This window comes from Wasmannia auropunctata, unplaced genomic scaffold, assembly GCF_000956235.1.
Source record: "Wasmannia auropunctata unplaced genomic scaffold, wasmannia.A_1.0 LD335736.1, whole genome shotgun sequence".
Taxonomy (NCBI): Eukaryota; Metazoa; Arthropoda; class Insecta; order Hymenoptera; family Formicidae; genus Wasmannia; species Wasmannia auropunctata.
Genome location: NW_012027154.1, coordinates 155352 through 175567, shown reverse-complemented (window position 1 = coordinate 175567; position 20216 = coordinate 155352). Strand labels below are relative to the sequence as shown.

Below are 20216 nucleotides of genomic sequence, written 5' to 3'. Positions count from 1 at the left end.
ATTTATCCTGTTCGGTATTTATTTCGAAGTGCTTAGCATAAAATTATTGGTTACATCCGTAACTGCCTTCTTCACGCTTGATTTCGATTTTGATCTTTAGCTGCATTAAACAGGCTGTCGAATCTCGTTTCTTCTAATTCCTATCGACATGCTGTTTTAGTCTGGGCGTGGGTCGCTGAAACGAGGGATCGTTCCAGACGTTCACTGTAATCTCCCCTTAAACGGACGTGTCTTGTAGCCGCAGGTGTATCGTAGATCTCTGCGCGTCTCCCAAAACGTGATATGAATTCCAATAATTCCGTCTTCTTTCTCTCAAATCTGTATGGATGCCAGAAATATTATTTCTCTCAGTGCAATGCATATACAATATATACGCTCATGATACGCCGTTACACTATTGTAACTACGTATACATTTTGCTTATGAGGAGAAATAAAAAAAACATTCTCACAAGGCTAGATCTCACTTTTAAAATTTTCCAAACTTGGGCTTTAACTTCTGCTTTAGCAGAGGCTATGTGTATGGCGAATGAATATGGGACTTGATACTTTAAATTATTCTTCTTGACAAGTATAATGCTCGCCGCGATTAAATCTTTTTTATGGTTTACGAAGCGTCGCGTATCGCGTTATTTTATGCATGCGTGAACGTCTTAAGTGTCGGTATTGCCATCGATCATTTAACCGGATCGACCGTTCGTCTCATGGCGCGCAATTGATTTATTTAAACGCTCGATCGTTGAACCGTAGTCACGGCAATTGACTAGATTTGTCGTTGCGTAACTCCAATAAAATTAATCGGAGTACGATCGCCGCGCGATCATTATGGAAATCGTCGACTCCGTTCCGTAGAAAATCGCGGTTAATGCATGTGCGCATCAAGCCACGACTTTGCTACTGGATTATTACTCGACGATTGATCCTTCTCCAGGAGGCGCGCAGTCTCCTTCCAGTAATTTTCAGGCCATATAATTCCGTGCGTGTAGACACGGAGGAAGATCGCATTAGAGACTGCAGGAAAAGGTAAATCTCGTGCGCGAATAATAGATCGTAGAGGCAGAAAGGTACGCTTGAAGGGATTGCTTTGAAAAGCTATAGGAATATTCGCAAATGTTACTTTCAACTGAATAGTTTGAAGAAATATTTGTTTGTTTAAATATTCCATATCGTATCCAATTTCAGAAAATGAAAACTTACGTAGTATATTTTAATAGAATAGAATTTTATTTACTTCAGCATATAATATTTATATTATTTACTTCAAGCGTATAAAATTGCGAAGAAGAAGGGGATTTGGTTTACAAATTTTTATTGAACTCACACATTCATTCCATCTCTTCTTTAATAAAACAAAATCTTATCTATCCAGATTTACTTCTATATAATACATTTTAATATAAATTTTTTATCTGTTAGTCTTTTGTCAATTATTAATTCCGAATTTTAGCAATAAGTTTTAAATAATAATTTTACACAAGTTGATTTTTGTCTTTTCTCACTTACTGAGTTTTAATATGCGTGCGTATCGTAAATTGGCATCGTATTGACTGTCAATCAATATACAGAGTTTCTTTATTTGAAAGTAGTGTTGCAGAAATGCCGTCATCTCTTAACATGTTACAACAAATGCATTCACCACCAATTTACGAGCCACTTTTCCTCAGGTACTTCGATATAATATTCCGATAAATAAAAGCAAGAATTACATCGTACGTATCTTTCAACGCTCCGCAGTCGTTCGGCATATATGTAATCGGCGTTTATAAAATCTCGCGTAAAAATTCTGAGACCGTTTACGACCACGCGATTCCGCCGGCTGGGCAAGATCACGGTGTCGTTCGCGGGGTGTGATTTATTTTATATTCAGATTTCCACGGCGAGAGAAGGCGCGTAAAGTACGTACGATAGTAACACGCGGTGCGTATACTTCTCAAAGCCCCCAACGGATTTACATCGTTGCACGAACTCGTTCAGTAACAGGTCGCGCGCGCGCGCGCGCGTACGTACACGCATACGCGCGTGATACCTACATTTGTATGGAGAGTACGTATCGCCATTTGCAGATCGCCGATGCACGACGGGTTCGTGCCGGCTCTTCTATATGCACCGAAACTGGTTTGCACCTGATACCGGCCTCGCGATCGAATGACGCGTTTCAATGCGCTCCCCCCTCGCCCGTCCCCCTCGCTCGAGATATCCTCTCTTCTCTCTCGCTTTCGTTTTTCCTTGTCTTCTTGTAACCGCCCTACGGAGATACCGCGTGGATCACGCGAGTCCCTCGGGCTCATTTAATTCGTTCTTTCGTACCACGCGCGCGCAACACACCGCGATGTTTGCTCTCGTGGGATAAGATATCCCGGTCGTTAGAATTATGTTTAACGTATTAGAGACATAACGCGCGCAGAGAGCGAAACGTATTTCGCGCTTTGTCCAGCGCCAATCTGATCGTTGCTCATGACAAATTTTTAGTGTTTAAAGAATAACCACGAGAATAATAAAGATTGTTGATATTTCGAAGTTGTATTCGCGTTGCATGCAAGATAAGAAAATATAAGTACAAGTCAACTCGGATAAGTTTCGCCAAGCGTGTCGCGATTTTTCGCCCGCGAGATTTCTCTTCCACAAAGAAAATGCACGCCAGTTACAATCGAATACTTCGTGCTTTATGATCCGTGGACAATAAATGTCCACGAGATATCTTGTAAGTCGTATTAAAATGCAGCACTCGTGCATCTGGCAATGTTTCTCTGGAATTATACCTGAAGTAACTCTCGAAACGAAATAAAATTTGCAATACTTAAAATTCTCTTATTTACTTGTTAACGGATTTATTTATGCTCGATAACTTAATTGTAACAATTTTTTAAATTTATTATAATAATTATAATAAGATAATTTAACTTCTTAAAGTATATTCTATGGGAGAATTTTATAATTTATTTTTCAAGTAAAAATTAATTTTACGATGGATATATTTAATATTATTCAGGATATATAATTTGTACGTATCACAGATCGTGCAAGCAGTCATTTGCAGATTCCTGGAATCTCCGATAAGCTCGAATCGTTTCGGTGCATCGCGTTTTTTGCTTTCTTTATCGTATCAAGAGTAGCTCATATGTTATATTTCTCTGCATGAATGATTCCATTGAGAACGTAAGTGGATAGAAAGCAGCCTCGCGTAGAATGGTCGATTCTCGGAGATGCTCGAGTTTAGATTAGCAAAAAAGCGCAAACGAGAAGTGTGGACCCTCGAATTCCGTGAAGGATATATACAACAGCAGGATATACGAAAAAGTAATAAGCAACTTTCGCGCGCACGCACGCATGTGTGTCAATCGCGGTACAACGGAGACGGATCCTCTCGCGGTTCCTCTTTTCCGCCGGGGCCTCAAAAGGAACGTGTCTTGCCATCCATCGCGAGTACTTGGAAGGTAATTTCTGTTATCAATGTAATATTCTGCAGCGAGAGGCCCCGGAAATGGCTCATTGACTCTCGCCGCGCCGCTCATTGGTACATCCGGCGCGATACTTGCTGGTACACAATATAACTTGATACACTCGAAAGTGGAACAAAAGAGTCTCTCTCTCGCTCTACGTGACGTGTACCGCCTCTGAATCCGTCCGCGCCCGCCCGAGGAGCACCTAACCGATAATTGCGTCGCTTCCTTTTAAACGCTGCCGCCCTTCTACCTTCGCGACTGCGATTCACTTCCTCGTTTATCGCCTTTTTGATGGCGCGCGGCGTGAAGGCAAGCCTTTGTTGGACAAAGTTGTTCGGTAATAGACGCTTTTATGTCCACAAACAGAGCGATATTCTTTTACAAAAAATAGAACGGTTTTTTTCTGCTATTGAACCTTAATTGAAAGCCACATTTAATCCATGCTTTTAAAGTTTTAATACTTTATTGCATACTTTATACTGAATACTTTATAACAGTTGTATTACATTGTTATTATCAAATAATTGCAATATAGTTGCAACGAAAGTATTAATAAGCTAGCTTAGCTACCTTTCAATTCTAATTCTTGCAGTATCTATTTTAGACATCCTATAAAAATTATAATTAACTAAGAGAGTGCGGTTCATTTTTCATTCCACGAATAGTTTCAAAGTTCTATGTTTTCTAATCACCGAACGAACTGTGCACGTGTTTAGAACCACGCGCTATACGTATTGTAGTTTGCACACATCACACTACTCGCAAGTTCTACGATTCGATTCGATCGTTTATTATCACGTTTTTTTTTACAATTGCTTCGTACAACCTCGTGTTGCTTTATTACATTGGCCATGCGCAATCGGTTTTGCTCTCTGATTAACTTAATCTTGCTTTCCAATTTACAATCCGTTTATCTTGGCGCCACGCCCTCCTCGGTTTGAGAGCCACAGAACGTATACATGATATTAATATATATCTTCGATGCCGATATATATCTTCGGCTGCTGCTATTCGGCGTAGATTTGGCAGCGGATGCATTTCAAACTTTATATCGGAGCGCTCGTTCAAAGGGAAACTTTTGGAAACTAAGTTTCTCGTCGTTTACAAACTGCTCGCAAAGTAGACGTATCCCTCCTTTAGAATCTGCTTCGTAACTTTTGCCGATCAAAAGCTATTCACAACGTGATCATGTTATTTTCCATCTACGCAAAATTGATAACTCTGGCGGACTTTCCATTTAATGTTGATCATACGTCGCTTTATTTGTCTGGTACTATAGATCCTGTAGTTTACATATTTTACATAATTCATGCATTTTGCGTAAAATTTTTCGTCGCGTCAAAATTTCAAGAATTTTAATTTAAATTAAAATTTAAACAAAATAATTAAATAGCCGGTAAAATTATCATTATACTTTTAGATCGACATTTGTTTGCTTAACAAGTTTTAAATTACATTGAAAGTTTAAGATACACTTCGGTTGTTCTACATATAGGCGCCATTAATATTCTTGGTATTAAATTTCTCGCATTTTACAAAATATGAAGATAATGCATTTTTAAAACTGTAACACAAGTATCTGTAATTATAAGGTCGTATTACCCAACGATGCAAGTGTCTCGGCTTACCGAAAACAAGATAGGAAATAAAATGTCACGATCTGAAATCGTATCTGCGTAATAAAATATTCTCAAGACTGCAAAAGAGAAAATCTTGCAGAAGACCGGCTTGTATATCGCGATTTGATATTTTGCAACTCTTTCTTCTCATTTTTTTCTATTTTAATGACTGTGCTACTTATTGATTTTTTTTCACATATGCCGAGCTGTTTTTTTAATTCTAATCAGATAAAAGAAGGATTCCTCGAAATGAACTTTAAAATAGTTAATATGCAACTATTACACAATATTTTAATATATATAAATTTTATATTTATTATTTTTATACAAATCTTTTTTATGTCTCATGCTATTTTAATTTATTAAATGTAAATCATTATATACTCTCTAAATCCCGTAGAGTGGTTTTACCACTAATATATTAGAGTGATTGTGATTGTCACTCTAATTTGAGTGAATGCGGACGCTTATAAAAAGATCGATTGATAAAATGACTCTACCAGAAATTTTTCACTCAAAAGTATAGATTGACATAATTCACTCCTATGATTACTGATCTCCGTATTCGAAAAGAGTGCATTTTTACTCAAATGAAGTACGATTTCACAATTATAGAGGAATTATAGAGTTTCATTTTTTGTTGCACTTGTATTTGAGCCATTTTTCACTCTTAGAGTTTTAGAGAGTACAGAAAAATTTCTAAACTATATATTTTACGTTTATTTTTAAAGAAATTACAACAAATATTACATATAAATATTCAGTTTAGCTGTATTGGTATTTATAAATTATAATTTTCTCACAAGATCTTGCATGTGGAACTTATATTTTCCGGAGTATACCCTTCAATTACTTTATCAAGCATATGGGCTTTTATTAGCTGGCAGTTAAGCTCTCTCGTGTCTCAAAATTCAGAAACGCATAGCGGTTTGTGCGCGCTCTCTGGGTGCATACGTAAATATAACGTGCGTGAAACGGAGGCAGAGCCCGCGGCGGAAGACGGCGAATGGTTCGTCGTTGGTAGAAGGATAAAAGCCCCGTCTGATGTTCACGGTTAATCCTTGGTAAGGTGCGCGTAATTCCCGTCAGTTCCGCTGCACAACGCAACACATTGCCACAATGGTACTATTGCGATGCACTGACGCGCGGTTACAGCCGTCTAGTTTAATTTATTGTACGCAAATGCGCATAGGGTCCGTAACGTTTAATGTCACAAAAAAATATAGAATACCCAAGATCTTAGATTAACATTGAGAAGTTACTGATCTTTAGTTATATGGCGATATTTAAAGGTGTTATTTGATATACATGTAAATAAATTTATTGTAACGTTTTGATTTTTTCTCTCGTTTTCTTGAAATCGATATTATTTTCATGTTATCTATAATAGTTCATAACATCTAAATAATATTGTTTAGATATTGCATCTGTATGTCAGTGAGACAATTATTAAGATTATTATTAAGTACTTTCATGCATATTGAGATTCCAAAAATAATATGTCAACCTTAACTAATCAGTGTGGTTATTCATACCTATAATTTAATGAAGCCTAACATTATAATAACGACGATTAATAATAATGACGATATTATATGCCAATTAAATATTCGATATTAAATATTCGATAATGGCTCGTAACGTTGGAATATCGGGGCAATTAAATTTTATTCTCTGTAAGTCATCTAATATGATTGTCGCGCATTTATATATAGGTATACATATATACATGACTTTATGATTTGATCAGGAATCATCAACCGCTTTGTAAATGGTGTATCGATTGATTCTATTACGATGTGTTTATTATTCGATGCCATGGTTTAATGATCAATAATCTCCTCGAATGTACGTATACTTATTATATCTGCATAATAACGCGTCGTACCCACAAAAGAGTTTTGCATAGTTATCTGAATATAGACTGATTGATAACTCTCATTTGTGATTAGTAATAATTCCTAGCGGAATTATAATATTTTCATCGAAGTATTTACATTACAATTAGTTTACGTCGCACGATCAAACTTATCAAACTTATCAAACTTTAAAATTTTTGTATTTTTTAAATTTAGAATTAGAATTAGATATATAAATCAAATACAAAGTTTTATCAAATAATTATATAATTTGTGAATGATTTGGTGACTGTGGAGTTACCACGATATTTAATTTAAAAAAATAATAATTTCAGTAGCACTTTTCATAATTCTATTGTTCCTGATAAATATTAAAAAATGTTCCGCATTTCTAACACCAATAAAAATTAAAACTGACGTGCTATAATTTCCAGCACGGCACATTTCCCTTTAAAGTACTATATGTCGTCAAATATTACGACATCTGTCAAGTGTTCTTGTTAATTCTAAGTTAGATTTATAATTATATAGCGTTTCAAGACAAGTTGCAACAATTAATCATTTTTACACAGTTTTGCCATACCCATAGCAGCACGATATTCGACGGAAAGATGTCTTGCTGACAATTTTCGATATTTCTGGTGATACTCGTAGTTCTGGCTTGTTTCGAGTTCTACGCAAGTGAATCATTTTCAAAAGTTGTTCCGTTTTACAAACATTTTAAAAATAATTTTTACTTTTGTCACCAGCACGACACTTATTTTTTAATGTTTAATCAAGAACGCTAGAAAGTGCTATTGGAACTATTGTTTTTTGAAAATTAACAAAATGTGCAAACTTCCCAGATACAATGATTTGTTTCTAACTTGATCATATTTTGATAAAAAATATAAAAAATATAAACAATTGATACAAAAAATATAAAATTTAATATTTAAAAAGATTAAAATATCAAATTATATGTGAAGATCTGTCTTTCTCTCTTTGTCTTTTTTCTTTGTTTTTTTTCTCTCGCTTTCACAGTCACATCAATGACGAAGCATGTTGATAAGCACACCGAGCGCGTCACTGTGACTCTGACTATAAATTGATGAGTGTGAAATTCGGAGACGACTGCCCGTCGCGAATTTTGTAACGGCGTATCGTTTCGTGATAGTTACCGCGCCGCTGGGCCCCGAGTTTAATAATCAATAATTTCCCCCTAGCGGCCCCGGGGTTGCACGTGTACGGACCGTGCCGCGATCGTGTCGGGCTTGCCGCGTGAATTTTGTCCGTCGTCGATCGTACCCACAAACGGCGTGGCGCCTCGTCATCTGGACAATACTTACACGGTGACGAGAGAGGGCCGGACGCCTCCCTCTTCGAAACTCGGCCTCTCCGCTCTTTATCGTGGTCGTTTTATTTGACAAACAGCGCCCGAGCTATGCACACTTCCTCCGGGAATCTTGGCTTTCATCCGAGCCGTTACAACGTTCTCGATTTTCGAGTGCTTCGCGCCCCCGGGCCGCCGATCTATATTATCGTCGCCGGACTCGTCGTCAGAAATTGATGAGGACGAGAGGCTAAAAGGTAATCGCTGTTAAATTCAGTTTATTACTACGGCCGTGTAATAATCTGTAGGACATGCCCCGCTGCTTGCGGAAAATTGCGAAACACGCGTTATCGAAATCTTTTCTGGTTTCCAAGTGCATTGCCATCGATCACGATGATCCGTTTTTGAAGCAATTTTTGTTTTTACAATCTTATTAATTATAAGAATGCCTGGAACCTAATTGTAATAATAATATTACGATTCTTAAAAATGACGCTGATTGCGACAGAAAAACAAGAGAAATTAAATCCTTTGCAATAAGATAAACTTATAAAATATCATATAGCTTTATGATAAATGACACATAATCTTGTCTTTGATATTTAATTTAAATTGTATAAATTTTATATAATTTTAAGTTATAAATATATATAATATCTTGAATCTCTGCTGAAATTAATTCTTCGCGTAACGGAAGCATCTTAGCGAAATTGTATTTCTCTTGATAAAACGTGACACTTCCGGTTTCACCTGAGCGGGTTCGTATCGGGTGACCAATCTGCTGCCGCTTGCAAGATGTTGCGACGCCTGAGGCTCCCAAGAATTGACCTGCGACCTCGTTCTCCTGTTGCCCCATACCTCCTTGTCTTCGAGGCGATAGCTCAAAAGACTGCGAACTTTCATTGAAGAATGTGCCGATCATGTTTCCTTGAGAGATGACAACCGGCAAAACAAATTCTTCTTTCATACTTTGTCACAAATTAGTATGCGCAATTAACATATGGTAATTTCATTAGTACAGATTAATTGATATTATTATATTTGTGAGAGAAAGGGAGATTTTTTAACAAAATACCTTATTGTTTTATTTCATGTTTTAATATTTTGTTTCCATTTCGCATTTCACTTAATTTATTTTATTGTTATATGTATATTGCACATCCGAATTTATTGTACAATCAATTCTTTATACCTATCCCTGAACAGCGTGTGCTGGAATTTGCTTTTAATGAATTTGCTGTTATCATGTTACCCACAAGTGTAACCTATATTCCTGTAGGAAAATAAAAAGAACCGTAAGGCTAATTAGAAATATTCATAGATTGAAATAAGTACATGAGTAGCGGAACACTTATTAGCATGCTAATTGTAAGTGAAAACAAAGGATTCTGAGTTTAAATCTCGATCGATTCCGATCTTTCTGCCGGCCTCTATACAATTCCCGACGTTATTTGCATGGCGACGTGATAAAATCTCGCTCGCATGTGCCTGGATATACAGGAAACCCGAGCAGCAGATCCCCTGTGTCACTTGATATTATCAATTCGTTAACGAGTCTATTCGTCGTATTTTTATTGCATCGAGCGTATAACGCTATTTTAACACCTTGAATTTAATTTTGAAATTGTACGCAAATGATAAATTAGAAACATGCTTGTTATACCTATTTATTTTATCCTAAAAAAAAAAAAAAAGATCGATTCAAAGGAATATGCTGTTCCAAAGAGTTTGAAGAAATTAGACTTTTCACACAATCATTACATGCGATTTTTTATTCTTCTTTTTCGTGCTTTTGCAGTTTATTCTCGTCTGGAGAGAAACCGCGTTTCTTCTTCGCTATCCCAGCGGTATCGTTGGAACGTTTTATTTCCTATTGTGATCCCATGGTGTGCGTAGCTTTCGCGGTTATGTGGTTACCTGTCCGCCTTCCTCGAGTGCAGGTGCAGCCGATATTTACCATGTTATTTACAATTTACGCGGTGAAGGCGATAAGATCGACCGTGCGTGTTCGTATACGAGAAGAACGAACGTGTCAATATTGAAAATATGAAACGATATTTTATTATATATGCTCCTCGGGGATTGTACATGTGCGTACTTTCGCTTCCTTGCGGGTCGACCTCTTTTATCTGCAATCTTTCCGCGGCCTTTGTATCACCGTGATTTCAACTTCGCAATTTTTCCGGATACATTCCGAGCCGCGCGATGCATAATGACACAATTGTAGATTTGTAATGCAGGAAGATCATTCTCATTGGTAATCTTACGAGTAGCACAGGGCTGGCACGAACTGGTGCATTAATTCCGCTTATCACCAGGCGAGGAGAGATTATTACGAAAGGTCCTGTTGCCGTATATACGCTCTCTCGGCGATGTTTATTCGCCCTTTAATCGCACGGTTTATTTTATCATTCGCGTAATTACCGTAAATTATTGACGCTTAATTCCCGATTTACCGCACTTAACGCTCCGATAACGACGACTTCAGCGATCTTACCTTGCGCCCTGGTGATAGCTGCGCCGCGTTACAATATTACACGTGGACTTAATGCGGCCACTTTATCGTTAAATGTCTACTTAAAGATTATGTGAATACCTTAATACGGGAATTAGTAGATCGCGCAATATGTTTCGCGAATCAGCATATTTGTTGCAGCATACTGTTGCATGATTATCCGAGATTGTGACAAAACAAATTTGAAATTAGCGTCATGATTAAGAATAATACAAGCAATTTTATTATTTCAAAATTATTTTTATTTAATCATTGTTGTAAGAGAATTTAGTTAAATAACCAAAATTCAATATAAATTTAAATTTAATAAAGCAACGCATGGATTTTTATTATTGATTCTTTAGTCTATAAAATTATTCTTTCATAGGAAGACGTATTTGATTGAATTTATTCGATCAATTTGTTATAATGCATTTGGAATTGATGAATCTCATGGTCGGCTAAGCACGCGTGAGAGCGATGTGACTAACTGGAAAATTAACGGTGACACTTGAGCGTATAACTATATTAATAATTATCGATACGAACTAAAATATATTTCGATCGATTGATCCCTAATAGTGCATTTAATGAGATAAGTATCTCTCAATAAAATTTCCGCAAAAATAGCGTGCCGACATGACACGTATTCACCAGCATTATTTATCTAATTAATGCATGCCGCAATGTAATCTCGCCGCGTTCATCTCTTCTTAGAACGTGCGAATGAATCATCGAAGGGAATTGTTCTTACAGCAAACGTTATCATTAGACGACAATTAGTCAAGATATAAATCGACCATCTGCATTTATCGTTCAATCATACGCTACGCGAGCTTCTAGTACGGCCGATGCATAGCAAACGATCAGTTAGGAAATATTTTTAGATAATCAAATGTGTCTTTGCCGATTAAAGTTATTATTTTATTGTGTAGTAATTTTTTATATCGCGAATTTTGCCACTTTTACAAAATTAGTGCCCTACTTATAATTGACAATGTAAAAGGAACGTATTAAAAGCACGAGAACATTACACGGAAAGAACAATTTTGCTGGATCCAGATCAGAAAATAATTTTTGTTCAATAATCAAAATAATTTTGTTGGAAAGTCAAAATGATTGCTAAAATATCAAAATGTTTTATAGCAATGCTTATCAGTTTTAACATTCCAACAAATTATTTTGATTATTGAACAAAAATTATTTTTAAATCTGTATTCAGCAAAATTTTTAAACCTTTCAACAAAATCGTTCTTTTCGTGTAGTAAATGACTACTAGTTGCGCTGAATTTCCGTTTTAATTAAAAATTATACAGTAATTACGAACTGATATCATATCGTCCATTTTGAGAAAAAGATACGCTTACATTATTTTAAATAGTCGCGCGCGTTAAATAAAAAAGAAAACGCGTGTACTGCTCATTTACCGCATGAAGTTTCACTTCTCGAGCACGATCCGTTCTCTCGTTTTTACTTCTCGTTTTCTGCCTCCGTATCTTTGGTTTTTTCTACGCCTTTTCCCTCGTCCTTCGTAGTCCGGAATAGCTTCTGATAATCGTAGTGGTGCGGCGGCGTAGTCGGGATGGCTCGTTACCTTTACAAATCGAGTCGGCCGATCAGATTCGCGCCGGATGTGCAACAGGTGAAATTACATGTCGAGAAAATTGCCGATCGTCGATCTCCTCGCCTCTCCCCCGATCAGATTCTTCCTCCTTTCTAGTCGTCTCACACGTCTCGCCTCTAATTGCCGATTCGTTGACTTTTAACGACTTTTTAACGATAGCTCCTCCACGCTTTTAAAAATTTTTACGAACGTTATCAGTATTAAAAAGTTTACTTATTTTTCCCCGGTGTAAATTAGTTTCAACACGTCTTGATTTATTGTTAGTATCTATTGTTTTATGGCAATTACACGTATCAATTTAAAATAGCATTTGGACACGATTGCGTTTGATATCGAAACATCAGATACGTCGCTGGTACGATCTAATCGAGATCAATTAAATTGTATCTGTGACTGTGGCACACACGCATATACCGCGAACACCCAGCGCGAGTCGTATTGCCTGGATCGTTGAGAGCATTAATTCGGATTTCATGGTGAACGATGTGCTACTTCGATTAGCTTCGGAGCACTGTCGTGTCCTGTTATTTCGCGTATCGGAAATTGGTATCGCGCGGGAGATACGCGTCGCAGATATATACTCGCTATCCCATTAATCACACGGGTCACGTCCGTTCACGATCCGAATATCGAGCATTACGGCATTATATAGGAACGATTTAGCTTTAACACGCGGGGGTCGCGCACCCGGCACGAACGTGATTTAATATATGTTTTGCAGTCCGCATCTGCAGTCGTGAGCGCCACGCCCGCGTCTCAACGCCCGGCACACGCCAGCCCTGACCTTTTCCATCCTCCGCGTAAGATGGAGAGATTGCGGCCTCCAGCCGCGATCGGCGCGAATGATGCCTTTATACGACGGTCCGAATTCCGGTGGGCGCCATTTTGGCCCGGGCCGGGCGCCTCCTTCTCACAGGAATTAATTAAAAGTAACGTGTTTTCATCGTCGAGGCGTTTCGTTCCCCGTGGTTTTGCCTGATACGCTTGAGAAGAGTCGACAATCTCGATGTAACGAGTTACGCTCGTACACCTCTTTTTTATCGGTCAATTTAATTATAATGACCGCCCTGGCGCTTCTCGTCTCTTTCAACAGATTATTTGTATTGAACAAAGATTTTCCTGATACAAACGCGTGGTATAATGCAACTCGTAATGCAAATAAATTCTTATCGATTATGATGAACGATAGAGATAAATTTATCTCTCGCGAGATAAAATCTTTATTGTCTAGTACAATACTATTATTAACAAAAATGGATAATTTACAGTTTACATTTAATTACATAAATAAGTCATTTATAGTATGCATTTAATTATGTAAATGTTTTATAAAATAAAATCAGAGTCATATGAATAATTTATCAGATTGAATTTCACAAGAAAATGTTTATATCTGAAAAGATATGCACGAAGAAAAATACAAGTAAGAAACTGGATTAAGGCTGGAATAAATTATTCAATACGAGTTGTTGCAAAATACAGCTGTTATAATAATCCGCTTGTTACATCCAGGTAAGAGATTTACTGCGAAAGAATCTTTTAACAGATGCGATTATTAAAGTTGGGCGTAATCCCTTTAACAGAGAGAGAAATTATAACGTAATTGCGATTTATTTAAGTTCCGGGGCCTTGCAGATTTTATTATAATGCAGTGAATTCATTCTCAGATACAAAGGCCATTCTCTTTGATGATATTGCAGCTAGTTATGATTACGGAACGTTAATTAACGGGTCGCTACCGCGTCGTTATGTTCATTAGATTGGCTGTGAATTATTCGAAAGTCGTCCCTTTGATGGGAATCAAGTCGCGATCAGTTCCCACAGTAAACTATCGCTACCCTCTGCTAGTCGCCATTTTCATCATCCCCAATCCATCTATTTCGTTGACAAGTGGTCATATTCGGTCGATAGTAATACGGCTGCAACTCATCCATATATTCATGTTCGCTTATAGACACTAGGTGGTGGTCATGCATTGCAGTGTATTCGATCTCGAAACGATTATAGAGGGTTGAAGGTACTAACATAATCTTGTAATTTAAATTAAAGTAATTTAACTGAATTCGATCTTTTTTTTTTTCGATATTACATGGCGTGAGTTTATAAAAGTATACATATATCTAATCTATCTAATTTCTTGTTACAACATATTTTTTTGTCAAACAGTAATGAAACCTCTAGAATACAATGAATTAATTGCAGTATGAATTTAAATTGAAAGGAATACAATGAATTTACAAACTTTATTGTTTGTTATGTTTATCTATTGTCTATTGTTTGTATAATTAACTTCTAGAATACAATGAATTTACAAAACTTTATTGTTCTGTTTATCTATTGTCTATTGTTTGTATAATTATGTAGATAAAAATTATTGATCGTTCATTAGTTAATGATTTAGTAAAATATTAACCATCTACGCATATTTCTCAAAGAGTCTTACACGGTAGTTCTGTGCGCCGTATACCGTATATATATAAAAAAACCTTGATTCGGCAGGCACGCGTGTCGCTGCACGTGTAAGCGGAGTTTCCGGCGAGTGTGTCGCTGCACGCTTCTTAAAAGCCTACTGCACGCGTTGCCGCCACGCAGTCACGTATGGGGGTCCCCGCGGGTTCCCACGGCGGATGTGCATCGTAGTACACGTACGTACACCCACGGGGGAACGGGGGAACTACCGAGCAGCGTCGTCGTTAACCGAATCATTCGGTCACATGCCACGGGGTTGCCGACCCACAGAAGCGGGGGCCCCCTTTCTTCACGCCCTCGTGCACACACGACACACGCCGTCGTCGACTCGGTCGCCTCGTTGACTTGTGCTACACCAAACGCAGGTGGTCGGAAAGGGGGGGGGGAGTCTCGATTAGATATATACATGTAAAATGCATGCAGATATCTCGCGTTGCATCGTCTGCTTGTAAGAAATATGGAGCACGAGAATGAGTCGCACATTTGCTTCGGTAGGCTGGATTAATTAAGTGAGATATCGATGAAAATATAGGGAAACGCGATAGAACGATGGGAACTGATGATAATACTACATTAAAAAGGAGGAGTAATGAAAAAAAAAACTGTGTGAACGATATGTTCTTTCGTGGATTATATCTTCATATCAATTTCCGGTATCGCGCAGGTACATACGATGCGTTCTTTCGGGAGATGTACGTATTTCTTTAAAGCAATGAGGCGTTGCCGCACTTGCGGACTGCCGGCGAGAACCTTTATACTTTTTCCGACGGTATTTATCCACGCACGATCGGATTTCGCGGTTAAGGCAAAACCGAAACACCGCTTCGAAACGATATCCATTCGTGTATGGCAGGGAACAATCGTGCTCAAAATAAAAAAAAAGTAAGTCGATCGATTTTGCACATCCGGTCTCTCGTGGATAAATTAATCGTTTTTACGATAATTATTGGCATACCCAAGACTCATTAAATTCTTCTGAACGCGATGCTAATTTTGTTACCCTTGTAATACAGTTTGTTCGAACACTCCCGTAAACAATTGTCATAAAATGTACAAATATAATGTTTACTTCACATTTGTAATTTTAAATGTAAACGTTAATTTTCATAAGCTATTTATAAACTTTTTAATTGCCCGGGATTCAAAGAGTCGTGATTTATGTCGAGACGAAGTATTTTTGAACAATCGTTTAAGTCCTTCAAAACCATTGAGAGGAGCCATTAATTTCTATTGACATTCGAATGTTGTTATTAATGATACGAGCGTAGTGTGGCGTTACTCTTAATAGAAATCATATATTCGAACACACGGATCTGCTTCGCCGATCGGTACCAGAGAACGATTTATCACCCGATTCGTTGAGAATATCCAAATTGTTCGGCTATGCATATGACTCAACGGATTGCGAGAGAGAGAGAAAGAGAGAGCATATTTAATATTTAATTGTTTCTTTGATTAGCCCGGCTGCCGGTTCTTCGACTCGCATGATACTTTCGAGGCACATTTAATTGGAGGCGCGATCCTGATTTTACGAGGCGGCGCTGATGAACGTGTTAAAGGCTTTTAAATGTGTCGGTTAGCCATTTTGACGTGATTTATTTTCGGATAAAACATAGTCGTCGCGTGTTTTTGGATGACAAACATTAAAAAATTCGATTTTAATGAAATTTATTTAAAAATATGCGAACTATTGTGCGTATTTTATTTTACGAACTTGTTTTACATGTATACTTGAGGGCATAATTGAGGGAGCTTATATTTATGCACCACTAGTTTACGCTCCCGCAATTATTTGCTTTTTGAGAGAGGGATATTTCTTTACGTTTCGCTCATTATGCGACGTAAAGCTGAGCGCGTGTGCCTGCATATTCATATATGATTTCATTTCTTTGTTGTGTAAAACAAATCGCAAAGGGCCATATGTACACACTGCCTTTTACCTGCCCAGAAAAGAAATAAGAGTAATTTCGCACCTTTGTTCTCTTCTTTCGACGCGTTTCTCCCTTGTTTCACACGTCGCTCGCCCGCAGGCTGATTCTAATATATATGCAGATTGCAGATACAAGATCTATCTCGATTTTACATACATTTCAGTTTTCTTCTGTCGAGGATATATCGTTTTACATTAGAATGCACATAGTTCTCCAGAACGTATTCAATTGTATTTTCTAATTATACAATAGTATTGAGTTGATTGTAAAGTTTGTTCTATTTTTTTGTATTTGTACTAATGTCATCTTTTAACATAGCAAAAAACAACGGGATGAACTGTCCATTCAACTCAATACTTTACAAAAAGGATGTTATAATAAAAATAAGCACAATTTTATGTCGATTTGTTTATTGTATGTATATAGATAATTTATTTTCTTTTGCATTTAATTATTGTCTTACACAAATACTACAGTTTTAGCAAAATATGATAAATTAAACTGCTCCAATAATAAAAAGAAATGGTGTTATTAACGGTAATATAACGGTAAATATTTTCAGTAATAGTCTCCAAAAATATTATTTATCACGTAAATTTCTTCCTTCGGAGAGAGAAAGAGAGAGAGTTTGATACACAAATCAGGAGTTGATCCTGTTGGAAGGTCAACGTGCTCGAGGTAGAGCATTATCCCCGATTTCTCTGGCGTGGCTAGGAAGTACTACTTCTTGTCGGTCGTATTGTCGCATTAGATCGCGGCGCGCGAAGCGGTTCGGTTGTACAAGGGTTGGAACGCACCGAACGCCGATCGCACGGTGCAAACACCGTTCAACCACACGCAGGAGATACGATCTCGCGCATATAGGAACAGCCAACGTCCTCGGCCTCGGTCGGGCTCCCTCCAGGCGTAAGCCGGCTACGCCATTAAGCTGGAATTCAGGTGTATTAACGATGCTGGACCGCGCGCGGCAGGTACGTAGCGACCACCCGTGGCCACCCGGTAGCACACTAATGGCAACGCTACGGCGGAACCGTTCGTTAGAGAGATTTTATTTCGCCTATCTTACGCGCTCGCGCTGCTCTGAGCAACACGACGATTACGGTCCCCGGCGCAACACGGGGCGCACGGTGGGAAAGGGTTACGGGGCGCAATTGTGTACAATTGCGTCGCGTACGTACTCACGGGACGTTACCCTGATTACCGCAGCCTCGATGAGGTCGATTGAGAGGCTTTCGCGGTACCGCGATATCTTACAAAGCGCTAGATTATTGCCATTCCATTAATTACTGTGTTAACGTGCCTCTCCCTAATCGGGAGTGCATTTGAAATCTGACGGGAATGTTAATTTGATTGCCGCAATCTCGGTCGATGATGAAATTAAATTAAAGTTTTCATCGTTGTTAAATGAGAATGTTTTAAGAAGTATCACGCAATTTTTGATATACTTTTAATTACAGTATACTAATTATATTTAGGCACTTGAAGTAAGTTTGATAATAAAACTCTATATTTCTATGTAACATTGTAATATTTGTATATCTCTTATAAAACAAATTGCGCTAGAGCGGAAACGCGGAGATGCGACTAAATCTCGCGAGAATATAAGCAGGCAGCATCGAGTCTCGCTGTGCTCTTATTTGAACTCGAGACTAAGCGGCATCGTCGTTATCGAGAAATTCCAGCGAGAAGGTTCCACAGGTGTTACGCGTAAATAAATGAAGGTCCGTGCATGCGTTGAATTATTTATTTCCACCTCGTAAAAAGTTTCTATCGTCGATGGAATATATCGTCGTAAATAATATATTCTTGTTAATGTGAATATAAAGTTTTATTTTATTTTTATTTTATTTCAGCGTCTACATATATGTAAATTACAAGATATATTATAAATAATGTAAGATTTAATGTTTAAATTCACAATATCAGGCATCTTGTTAACCTTTTAGTAATCTAATAATCCGCTTATAATTACGTGTATATCTTATATGTCTAGATTTCGATTTTAATAACATACTTTTTGAGAAATTCGAAATATCGATTTGTTAATTTGAAGATACAAGATTCACATATTGTTAGATTATATTTCTTTGGGTGTATCTGACGATACTCGAGCGACAGCAATAGTTACGTAATAAGTATTACGGCAGCGTCTCGTGTTAAGAAGAATGTATGCTTAATAACTAACAATAAGCCCGTGTAACAAGGTGAAATTATGTAACTTTCACCTAAATTATAAAGACTTGCACGGAACGTTTCCATTATATTCGTATTTTTATTGTGTGTTTCAGGTGGTTCTGCCACTTCGACGATGATAATTACGTGAACGTGCCGCGCCTACTGAAGCTTCTGGACAATTATAATCCACGCGAGGATTGGTATCTCGGCAAGCCCTCGATACCTGCGCCCTTGGAGATCATCAGGCAGGGCCCGGAGCCGCAGAAACGACCGGTGAATATAGATTAATTGCACTTTCTTTTCTTTCATATACTTTCCGTTAGTTTTTTTAATACGTTTGTATGTGAATTCGCTATTTAAAAATGCTTGCCCAAAGATGGCAAGCAATAACGTGCAAGCGGTGCACAATATAAATTAGATTACCCGCAGGGATGACTGATCTATACAGTCGTTTGGGTTTAGTGAACCCACGGACTCTCGTGCTCGACATATTGTAGAAACATTTACGATCTATACATTGCACACATACACCGACCTACATGCGTTTTTGCAAGAATTAAATAACGAAGTGAATGGTTGAAGAAAAGACAGAAGATAATTTGATTTAAAAAATGAAATGAATTAAGAACATGACACATATTTAAATATTTGAACTGAATAATATAAAGTTCATTTTTACGTACTGAATAATATAAATTAAAGTTCCTTTTTTACGTTTTAGTCTATAAAATTTATACATTTGAATTTTTGTTATTAGTGAACTGATATTTTTATTATGTAATATAATACAGAGGGATATCTCATTATTTATATAACATATTTTTAGCTTTTTATATTTTCTTTCTTTTTTAAATTTTTATTTTAATTAATCTTATATGAAATTGGGACATATCTAAGATTATCCGTCATTATAGCCAATTGTATAATTAATGTCTGTATTTCGAGAGACCACCTGCTTTGATCTAGATTTATTTATAGTATAAACTATAGATCGCGTAGACTATAATTACACCCTTCTCCGAAAGTCAACTTATTATCGCCTCTCGCGGTCGGTTGACCGAAGGAAGTTGTCCCTCAGGATTTATTTAGCGTCGTAATAGCTGAACGGTAGTAATTTAAAACAATGACAATAACGAGCGCTACACAGACGTACTTTGCCGTCCAGCACGTCGGAGATGCCGCAAACGTGAAATTCGTCCGACCGCCTTTGAAGCTTCCGGTGGGTTTCTCGATGAAATTAAACCCGCCGGAGGAAAAAAAGAAGTCGGGTCGACAAGGCACACAGGGGATA

General features: G+C 37.5%; 1 protein-coding gene across 1 annotated transcript in view; it reads left to right on the top strand.

Annotated features, from left to right (window-relative positions):
- Positions 1 to 20216, top strand: part of LOC105456218 (fringe glycosyltransferase) — an 84495-nt gene that overhangs the window by 21063 nt on the left and 43216 nt on the right. Inside the window, exon 5 of the mRNA XM_011700100.1 lies at positions 19039 to 19198. Coding sequence (XP_011698402.1) covers positions 19039 to 19198 — 160 coding nt within the window. The remainder of the gene's footprint in view (positions 1 to 19038; positions 19199 to 20216) is intronic.